The sequence below is a fragment of the Limulus polyphemus genome, unplaced genomic scaffold, assembly GCF_000517525.1.
Source record: "Limulus polyphemus unplaced genomic scaffold, Limulus_polyphemus-2.1.2 Scaffold1, whole genome shotgun sequence".
NCBI lineage: Eukaryota > Metazoa > Arthropoda > Merostomata > Xiphosura > Limulidae > Limulus > Limulus polyphemus.
The window spans coordinates 298,249-310,188 of NW_013665611.1; the positions used below are offsets into that span (position 1 = coordinate 298,249).

The following is an 11,940-nucleotide window of genomic DNA, read 5'->3' on the forward strand; positions in this document are numbered from 1 at the left end:
TATGTATAAAAAAACGCACATAAAACCTACAAATTAATTTTAGAAAGAACTATTTTTTTATGTTTTTAAATTAAATTCCGTTAGCCTTAACTCTTGTATGACACCTTATGATGCCAGGTAAACATGGTGAAACGTTGTGAATAAAATTAACCAAAGTTTTACTATGTAAAACCGATAAAAACTTCTGTAAAATAAAACCTACGAGATTTATGGTAAAAGGAAAAATTCTACGAAAGCTTTTAAAGGCAATTTAGGCAGTAAGGAAATTTTCTGACATTTTTTTCCTTGGAGGGATAAATATTAGATATTCTATTTTCTACACTGAGCCAGTCTCCATCTTTAACCAGTTTAGTTTAGTTAAGATTTCGAAGGCTTGTAAAGCTATAAAAGTAAAATATTAAAATACTTGGTTTGTTTCCCACTACAGGATCGATACTTACATTGTTCATTTTTAAAAAGTCATAGAGCTTTAATTATGCTTATCTGATTGACACCAGCAAGAAATATTATAACACTTTGAGTTGTTCGTATTGTCTTTACTTTGTTCCAAATAGTCATATAATAAGTTAACGGTTCTAGTTTGGAGACTTGAAACTAAGCTCGCTAACAGCTAACAAGAAGCAAAAAGACTCCTCAACATACCTTTTGTCCAGATTCAATAAAATATTGTTTTCTAGCGAATCATGTATGAATAGCAAACGGCTGGAGGTAACTTTTACAAAGCGCTCCTGCCACCTTTTGATGGAAATTGTAACTTATTAACGCTTTCGGATTATGTTAACTGACTATTTATTAATTTTGACTTTCAATTTAATTCTGAACGAATTTATATGGTTAAACGATCTGTTTAAAATTGTAATTATACTACAAATAATTTTTACATGACTAGTTCTTATAGCTAATACAAGGTTCGTTACTTTCTTGTGTTCTTTAGTTGAATTGCATCCCAGTGGCTTAGTGGTAAGTCTGAGGGCTTATAATGTTAAAAACTGGATTTCGATACTCGTGGTGGGCACAGCACCGATAGCCCATAGTGTGGCTTTGTGCTTAACAACAAAACAAAACTTGAATTACGAATCATGATGTTAATTAAAAGTGGATGAATTGTTTAATACGGAAAGTTTTCAATTTATGTTCGTTAACAAGACGCACAGTAGTGTGTCGTGCGGTAAAAAACACACAAAAAACGCACGACACCCAATGTGTTATTAACAGGAAAGAAAACTTTGGATTTTCAACCATCCGTATAATCGCCCCTGTGAATCAAAATTCTCTCATTTTTGAATGGTAGGTTTCCCAGGTCTCAAAGAGATCGGTTTAACATTTATTGTTTTACAGCAGGCCAAACTTAGCCTGAAATTCTTCGTTTTCTTCTTCTCCTTCGCACCAGTGAAGAAACTACAACATTCGATTTCTTCCAAGTTTGCTACATAGCTGGCATATATGTTTTCCTAGCTTGACAGCAAATTTGGTTGTAGTAGCTCTGGTATTGTCGGAGATATGGGCAAAAATTACGTTAAAATCTCGTATATTTTTGAGCTCGCCTGGAGAAACATTGGATGACTCGATCGGGCTGAAATTTCTACCACACATTAGTGGACCGTGTTTAATTTTATAAAAATCGGACACGAAATCTGGAAGTTATGGGCCCAAAACCACCATCGTGTAAAGATTTTCACACGATTTTTGCGTACTACTTTGGATCAGACTTCAAACTAATAAAAACGCTTCCTGGTAAGTGTTTGCCTTCGTTTCTGGCATATAGCTAGCATATTTTGTAATATCACTTTATCTACTATATAAAACTATACAAGGAACATGATATCTATTGAAAAACAACTTGGCTGGAAAAGATGTGGACAAAAATAAATAAATAAAGCAACTAAAAGATATGAACTCAAAGTTATTAAAGTATTGAAGAAACCCTCATGCAATTATAATGTCGCCAAATTTAATAGGTGCTTGATGCTAGTTATTCCAAACTATATCTGAGTATTAAACTTATGTTTTTTATGGTTATAAGGTGCAACAAAAAAAAGAGTGATATATATAATCAAAAACAGCATAACCGTAAAAAAAAAAAGAAAAAAAAAAGGTGCGGCAACAAAAAAGAGAAGGAATTGCGACCGAAAGATGGAAAAATCAAAGTTTTTTACAGCTATGCTGTTTTTGATTAGATAAGCGTCAACAATAAAGTTGTTATAACATTTCACTAGTTTAAAAGCTACTGGCTTCATTATGCCAGAGGACGGAGTCCAAGTACGATAGAAACGTTATTTTTAAAATAGTCACTGACGACATGTTACACTATCTTAAGTTATACAGTTATATACTTCAGTTACATTTATCGCACTAACAACGAAGTCCCACGCTGGACTGAGTGATGCTTCGGGTAACCTCTAACCTCTGACGTGTATGCAAATTTGCAGCTAATGAAAGAACCAGATTTTTTAGAAGAAATTAACGAAATAAGCAATAGTTCTGATAAATCAATTTATTGAAATAGAAATACACATAAATGTTATTTTAATATACATTGAAAATATTTCCGCATACAGGAACCTAAATTTATTTACAATGGATTTCAACACATTTCTTGTGTATATATATATAGAAAAAAATAGTCCTTTCTTATAACTAGTCCAATAATTTACAACATTTGGTAACTTTTTACATAATTGTACGTGTACATAGTACGTTTGTCGTAAACTAGGATACTCAGGTTATTTTAAAAAATATACTTTTTTATGGACTTGACAGTAGTCGAAGACTAAACAAGATACGCCACCTAAAAAGGTTTTTCTTAACGTTATTTGAAAAGTCTTTCGGTTGTTTATAATTAAGCATAAAGCTACACGATGGGCTATCTGTGCTCTGCCCATCACGGGTATCGAAACCCGGATTCTAGCGTTGGAAGTCAGCAGACATACCGCTGTGCCACTGGGGGGCAAGAGTAGTTATGTATATTAACATATAGCTGTATTTACGTATAGAAGCACATTTTGCTAATATAAATAATACTAAACCGACAAAGATCGATTTATAAGCATAATGAAATAGTTTTATTTCGGAGAAAATACTAATATAAACGTGTAATTGTATCTGTAAATAAGAAGAGTGGACACAAGTTTATAGGACTAACTTGCCCAAATACCTAAGACTCATACTTGAAATTTTATGATGTCGATTTACATACAACTCAATACGGAAAGAAAGTAATCATTTGTTCCGCAGACCGGAATATTCATATTATAACCCTAATACAAGGGTTAGCTGGACACTTTTCTTTAGTCGCTATCATAGCAGTAAAATTAGAACCCGAGTTTCGTCGTAAGTCTTAGGGTTCATCCAATTTTGAACACAAATATGCTCACCATAATCAAAACGTAATGACTACGACAGATAGTTTTGTTTATCAACACTGCTGCCCGTTCGAGTGACGTAAAAAACAAATACATTAAAACCACTTATCTCTACGAATTACAAGCCGAGAATACGAAAAAGCCTTATCCTCTGGATGTAATTTATACCAGGCTTCATCTGGAGACAGAAATCAAGACATTGTTTTTATTCCAAATACTTTCGAAATTTTAGAATTTCGCGAGCTGGCATACCTGTCTTACCCGTTTATAAATCTTTAGCTAGTTCAGTCAGACATAAGGTGTATTGACAATATTTTCGGTATTCAATAGCATAATTAGCCTTTTCATTAAACATTCTATAGTTTCATAAAAGGGTAGCTTAGATAGGTATAGAAAGGTAGAATATTAAATAAAGGAATGAAAACTGGTCTGAATTTTTATTACTTTAAAGCTCATATGATACAATGATACAAGTCTTGATTATTTGCGCAATTCACTATCTTTAAAGTATTTGCATATTCATGTAGATTATTGATTTCATTGTTTCTTATTTCAGTTATTAATATAATGTTTGAAACTAGATTTGACTGTTTACCTGTCCTAATTTTGTTAATGTATGGATGAAAGCCAGCTTGCTATCTTTTAATTCTACTTTTTTGTAATTGGTTATTCCATTATAATTCCATTCAACGCACGTGCTATATAGTCTGAACTGCGCGTGAAGACAGTTCATTTTAGACGTATTTCATTTGGTTCTCTCCATCCTTCGTTTGATACTTAACCAGACAAAAATCTATACATTTAATTCTTGAAACCAGATCTAAGGATAAATGTAAACATTTAACCAGTTATGATGTCCGTTAATTAGATGTAATATTAACTCTAAGCCGACACCTGACTTTTCTTCAGAAGATGTAATGGTAAAGAGGTTTATTAGGATCTGTGGGTTTTCACATGCTATATACATCACTTGTTGCCAAGAGCTGCATGATGTGACCAATGAAAAGCTCTAAAGTCGGAAGACAATCTCAACAATTTCTGATAACGGAAGTAACACCAACTTAACACAATTTTTTCGTGCTAATTCCAGTGATTCTCCTACGTTAGCATATTATCTACCACAATAATCGTTTTCAATAAATACATAATTTGCATTCGCTGATATTTCAGGTAAAGATAAATTATTATTAAAAATATAATACGCTAACATACACTCATTCTCAACGTAACTGCGTACACATGTCTGATGCGTAATTTGTGTATTTACATATACAAATACCTGCATAACAATCTGAATATCTTTAATAGTTCTTACTTTTCATTATAATATTCTAGACAACATACAAGCTCTGTGCAAACATAAGTTTTGAGCAAACATCAAATTTTGCTTCCCATCTCATAACTATTTCACGAATCTCCCCCCCCCCCCATTGTATGGATAATTTTTATCTTTTTTTAAATCGTGACACTAACACTTAGTGCCATCTAACGGTAATAAGGCACTGTCAGTATTTATAATGTTGATTGATACACTGGCATTGCATACTGGCAAACGTTAATCTTTCAATGAGCTAGTCTCAATAAAACGCATTAATTCACGAATTTTGTACAGTAAAAATTATCCATCAAGACACCGAACACCAGTGAGCATTTTTAAATTGTGTTGACACGTAATAAGGTAACGTATCTTATGTGATGATTCTCCCTCGCTGCTCTAACAGAACCCGGTATCCTTTCTTAAACATTGGTCAAGCTTTCAGAAACTTGAAAAATACGATCATATGCAAATAAGTCCAAGATCTCAGTTGCATCTACAGTTTTTCTCCTGAGAGATTGGTAATGTTATAATAAGAATGGTCTGGAAATCGGTCTAGCTCTATGTAATCGTGCTCACTGATAAGAAGCTTGTCTAGAAGACAGACCAGTTCTGAAAACGAGGGGCGTTCTTTGGGATCATTATCCCAACAATAATGCATGATATTGTACATCTCCCTTTTACAGTGATCCGGTTTCTCCAGCCGGTAACCATCTCTGACCCGTCTCATCACTTCAGCTGCTGCCAGCCCTGGATATGGAGTAGAACCTAAAAACGAGAAAATAGTTTTACATAGAATGTTAACATTATTGCCATTTCTTTACTGATGTATTATCTTTAGCCCTAATCAACCATGCGTAGAAATATCTTCAACACATTTAGCACTATTAATACCTCTCTCAACACAGTTAGCACTGTTAGTACCTCTTCCAACATAGTCGTAAATGTATTGAGGAAGGTACTAACAGACCTAAATGTATTGAGGAAGGTACTAACAGTCGTAAATGTATTAAGGAAGGTACTAACAGAGCTAAATGTGTTGAGAGAAGTACTAATAGTGCTAAATTTAGTACCTTCCTCAATACATTTAGGTCTGTTAGTACCTTCCTCAATACATTTAGGACTGTTAGTACTTTTTTCAATACATTTAGCACTGTTAGTACTTTTTTCAATACATTTAGCACTGTTAGTACCTTTCTCAATACATTTAACATTGCTGATACTTTTATCAACACATTTAGTACCTTTCTCAACATGTTTAGTACCTTTCTCAACATGTTTAGCACCTTTCTCAGCACATTTAACACTGTTTATACCGTTCCCAACACTTTTAGCACCTTTCTCAATACATTTACCACTGTTAACACCTTTATCGATACATTTTTCAATTATAATAACTTTCTCAACATATTTAGAATTGTTAAAACCTTTCTGAACAGGTTTGACATTGTTAGTACCTTTCTCAATACATTTAACACGATTAGTACCTTTTTCAACATACGACTTGTTTTTAAAAGGGAACTCAGGGGTTGACACAACTGCAACTAAAACATTCAGTGAATGACAAAACTTTGATACACGGCATCTAAAACAGTTTAACAAAATTCATCAGTTGAATGTTAATATTTGTCTTTGTATAATGGCGGATTTTGGAGGCCGCCATTTTTCTTTCATGCGTATAGGTGTAGACAAAGATACGTGCATGTGATTGTCTCAGTTTCACACCTCTATATCCACATGTGATTGTCTCAGTTTCACACTTCTATATCCACGCAACTATGGACTAAAGAATCTTCTGAATAAAGGCAGTCCAACTTCGCATAAAAATCTGCTAAAATTCTTAATAGGTATCCACGGAGAAATTTAGAAAGTCTGCGCGAATCTTAGAAGTATCTTGTTTGTTTAATGACTTATTACAAAAGTACAAATCAAGTACATATAACCATATCAAATAAAAATATTTCCAATTTATTGTGTCAAGCATATTGTCAGTAAAGTCCCAACAAAAATAAAGAAATGTAATTTATCCATGCATTGCATATATAATTATGCTCAATTCTGTAATAAATAACCGACATTAAAATACAGTGATCTGGCTTATAAATTATCAAAAGTATATTTTCTTGTATGGCTAATGTTTATTATCACAAAATCAAATCTGTCATTATAAATTATACAAGCGATTTACTGCCTGTGCTGCTTATCTCACCCTGTCAGAGCCAATCATACTCACCCCTTCTTGTTACGAAAAAAAGAACTGTAGGGTAACTGATCTCTCCAGCTTACCTTGCTTAAACCATCTATATATCTTTTCTTTATATTTGCCTCCCCAGACTAACATGTTTTACGCAAATCCTGTATTTAGCCCCCTTATTCGGCTTTTTACTTTAGTTCGATCTCGTTGTCTTTTCACACAAACCTACACAAACATGGATTGTTTGTTTGTTTGTTTTGAATTTCGCGCAAAGCTACACGAGGGCTATCTGCGCTAGCCGTCCCTAAGTTAGCAGTGTAAGGCTAAAGGGAAGGCAGCTAGTCATCACCACCCACCGCCAACTCTTGGGCTATTCTTTTACCAACGAATAGTGGGATTGACCGTCACATTATAACGCTCCATGGCTGAAATGGTGTGCATGTTTGGTGTGACGGGAATTCGAAACCGCGACCCTCAGACTGCGAGTCGGGCGCCCTAACCACTTGGCCATGCCGGGCCCACAAACATGGATCAAATCTCAAGTAGAATAATAAAAAAAAAGAAAGCAAAAACCAAAAGAATCTATATAATAGTTTAAGCGGTTTACTCTAAATATACTCAGACACACACATATATATAATCTAGCGCAGCGGTGAGGTGAATGCGAGTAGAATAATAGAGATTCTTCATTCGCTTTTTATTTTTTGTTGATCTACTTGTCTTTTAACAGATTGTGAGCTGTTTCGTTTTCTTAATTAAACTTAAGAGAAAGCTTTTGACTGTATCCAATTGTTTTCCTTCAGTTGTTTAAATGAGCCATTTATCGGTGACACACGAAAAAAAAATGGCGTCCAATGCAGGTGTCAATAAGGTAACTGTGTCTGTTTCAAACAACCCCTCCTTTTTATTTATATTTTATTCGTTACACAGTTCAATACGAGATGCTGCTCTGTTAAAACAATCGTACGTGAGGAAAGTTTCGAGACAATATGTATCCTCATGTATAGTGGTTCTTTCTATATCTCGAGACACTATGTGTCCTCTTGTATAGTGGCTATTTCCATGTTTCGAGACACCATGTATCCTAGTATATGGTTGTTGTTTCCATGTTTCGAGACACTATGTATTCTCGTGTATAGTGGATGTTTCCATATTTCGAGACATTATGTGTCCTCTTGTATAGTGGCTATTTCCATGTTTCGAGACACTATGTGTCCTCGTGTATAGTGGCTAGTTCCATGTTTCGAGACACCATGTATCCTCGTAAATGGTTGTTGTTTCCATGTTTCGAGACACTATGTATCCTTTTGTATGGTGGATGTTTCCATATTTTGAGACACATGTATCCTCGTGTATAGTGGATGTTTCCATATTTTGAGACACTATGTATCCTTTTGTATGTGGATGTTTCCATATTTTGAGTACATTATGTGTCCTCTTGTATAGTGGCTATTTCCATGTTTCGAGACACTATGTGTCCTCGTGTATAGTGGCTAGTTCCATGTTTCGAGACACTATGTATCCTTTTGTATGGTGGATGTTTCCATATTTTGAGACATTATGTGCCTTCGTGTATAGTGGATGTTTCCATATTTTGAGATACTATGTATCCTCGTGTATATTGGCTGTTTCCATATTTTGAGGCACTATGTGTCCTTGTGCACAGTGGCTGTTTCCATGTTTCAAGAAACAATTAAATGTTTCACCGGAGTAGATCTGACTTCTACTTTGAGACATTTTTCCAGGAAACATTTTGCCTTTGGCCAATCAAGAGAGACTCTATTAGCGTGAATTTGTCATGGGACTTTGCAACATGTCGATTTAAACAGAAGATGAAACGCTTTGGAATCCTTCTACAATTTTACTTCAAAAGTACGCTCACAATGTTTCACTATTGACAACTTTTCAATAAACGTGTTTGGTGAAACATTGTTCTGGAAACGTGTTTCCTTGTGTATGCTGGCTTTTAAACATAACTCTAATTTTATTTTATTGATTGCTTCCATGGTATTTTATAAATAACACCGCTTATCCTCGTTTCTATACAGAGGAATGGGTAAGTAGTCTATGCATGTTATTCATTACGAGCCGGACAGCAGTCTAACATTGAACAAGTCCAACATTTGTTAGTTCGTTTTATGATTATTGTCACATAATCATGTTACATAACTAAAAAATATAATTAATGAGACATAATATTTCTTCATACACTAAGTTGTTGTTGTTATTATTGTTTATTATTAAGCACAAAGCTACACAAAGGGCTATCTGTGCTCTGCCCATCACGGGTATCGAAACCCGGTTTCTAGTGGTATAAGTCCGCAGACATACACTAAGTAGTGATATTATGACTACTCTCGACAGACTTGGTGCTGTACTTACGTTTCGTAATATGCACAGTTCTATTAGTACCTTCCTAATCATATATAATGTCATTAGTATCTTCCTAATTATATTTAATGTCATTAGTACCTTCCTAATTATATATAATGTCATTAGTACCTTCCTAATCATATATAATGTCATTAGTACCTTCCTAATCATATATAATGTCATTAGTACTACCTTCCTCAACGTATATATATAATTTCATTATTACAGATCGCGGCACAGGTAATGCCATTATTTCCTTTCTCAACACAGGTAAGCCAATTATTTCCTTTCTCAACACAGATAAAGCCATTATTTCCTTTCTCAACACAGGTAAAGCCATTATTTCCATTGTCAACATTTTTAACACCGTTATTTCTTCTCTCCACGTTCGTAAATCAGTTATGTCAAAAACGCCATGAACATGTTCAGTATTATAATACACATTTTCCTGTTTGAATACATGTTATCAGCGATTAAATATTGCAAGCCTTTAACTGTTTTACTCCAAGGTTAATTATTAATAACTTTGAACATCAGGATGCTAATATTTTTATTTAAGTATAATATTTTAAAACATCCAATAATTAAAAATAATTCGGTATCATTAATTAGCCAAATGTATAAAGTTTCGAATCTATTACTTACCGCAGAATAGTTTAAAAGGTCAAGAATTGTAGTTGAAAATATAATAAACAGTAATTACAATCTTGTTAAGGGCTCAAAATTGACCAAACAGCACTATCGTTACTATTTATGTTTTGCCCTTAACACCATATTTGGCCAACTTGAGAAACATGGTTTAAAAAAAGTATTCCACGAAATGAACTTGTGTTGTTCACTGTTATCCAATGGAGTCAGTTTCGACTGTAGGAAATGTGTTTGTGTGAGTGTGTGACTGCACCAGAGCCCTCAAAAAACTTTCATTATTCGTACTCTAAATACATTATAGAATTACTGATTTTGATAAATTATGCACTTATTTGTTTTTCGTATATTGTATTTTTTTTGTATTTCAGAGTTAAGTAGAAAACTTAACTAAGGTATTAAAAGCCCCACTATAAATCTCTGCGCAAGGGCCACAGATAATTTGGTGCTGGGTCTGGATCATGAAGGCTCCGATAAGAGGGGTGAAAGTTCACAATTAAAGAGCATTTATTTAACGTAAAAAAAAACGTATATTTTTTATATAGTAATGTACATACATTATGAATTTTACAAAACAATAGAGCTTACATACGCTGAATTTAATAAGTTAGGGTAACGGGAGGCTATCACACTAAGAATGACTTCGTAATGTTTTATCCTAGTCAATTACTTATCGCTCAAAGTAATTCGTGATCACTTTCTCAAAACAAAATCTTCGCTAAATCAAACGACATAGAAAGCTATAATCAATGCAGTTAATATTAACGAATGTAGCTATAATGTATGGTGTATAAAGCCGAGTGCTGTTTTTACGCACGTGATATGCCGGTAACCTCGTTCCACTAAAATAACAAGTCGTAAGTCAATAAGCCTAAAATGTAAAACAGTTAACGGTAAGAAATCATGCAGATCGGAAAGTTTGATAACTAGGTATGTAATTACAGATGTTTCACCATTCATCAGACCTAGATAAACATCGCATAGAGTTATGAACGCTTTGAACTTTTTTTTTGACAATTATTATTCATCAAAGTAACTATGACGCTCTAGCATAAAACATTCGTGTGCAAATTTCACGAGCAAATTTAGGGGTATTTTAACACATATAAATGTCTATGATATGGAACATTATAAATTATAATAATAAAGAAGGTATGAAATATTTTAGTTTAAGTACATTCGAATGTGAGTTGTAAACGTTATTTAGTTAAAACTCCAAAATATTTTCATTTATATTAATGTAGTTGGTTTTGGTTATTAAGATAATACAAAATTACATAGAATAACATATTTAAAATATTTTCACGAACTTAAAACCTTTACCCAATTTATTGGCCGTTCATTAAAATAACTAAAAAACAAATAACTTTATTTTTGTTACTGTTTTTCTGTCCTGTATCAATTATTGTACAGCTACGTGAAATTTGAAAGATGGTAGGATTTTTAACCCATCAAATTTAAAACATACACTCAACATACAAAGTTTCTTAATTTACCGATAGAGGTCGTCCACGACAAACAGATATAGCAGTCCTAAATTACTGGTGGTAATATAATAAAACAGTAAAGTGTTATAACGTTTCTAAATTAACTTCCCTAAGTCATTATACGATTAATTATTTGTTTAACTTGTATATTATGTGTTTTTACCTAAAGTGACGATCTCCCACATGAGAATCCCAAAAGACCAGACATCGGTTTTTGTGGTAAAGATATTGTCAAATAAAGATTCAGGAGCCATCCATCGTATTGGAAGCCGACCCTAGATAAATAGAGAAAAGCTGTTCGTTACGCTTACGACATAGTTTGAGAAAACTTAGTCTATCAATAACCAACTGTTGTAGAAAATACAGATTATGTGCTAAACCTAAATATTCATGTTTAGTTCCATTAAGAAATATTTATCTCTTAATCTAGTGCCTATTATAAATTGTAACCAGAAGACAAAAGCTATGCGTTAAACCTAAATATTATTGCTTGATATATATATTTTTAATAATTAATCTTACTGCTAAGAAATGCATTTCAGTTCTGATAACAGAATTACCGTA

The 11,940-nt window shown here is 33.4% G+C and overlaps 1 protein-coding gene across 2 annotated transcripts in view; it reads right to left on the minus strand.

Annotated features, from left to right (window-relative positions):
* Positions 1 to 2,553: 2,553 nt before the first annotated feature.
* The window catches only part of LOC106459239 (tyrosine kinase receptor Cad96Ca-like), a 60,683-nt gene continuing 51,296 nt past the window's right edge, over positions 2,554 to 11,940 (minus strand). For both annotated transcript variants that reach the window (XM_022387441.1, XM_013918875.2), the window contains exons 11-12: positions 11,540 to 11,651; positions 2,554 to 5,445 (exon numbers count right to left, since the gene is read on the minus strand). In XM_022387441.1, the coding sequence (XP_022243149.1) occupies positions 5,174 to 5,445; positions 11,540 to 11,651 (384 nt within the window). In that variant the 3' untranslated portion in view covers positions 2,554 to 5,173. The remainder of the gene's footprint in view (positions 5,446 to 11,539; positions 11,652 to 11,940) is intronic.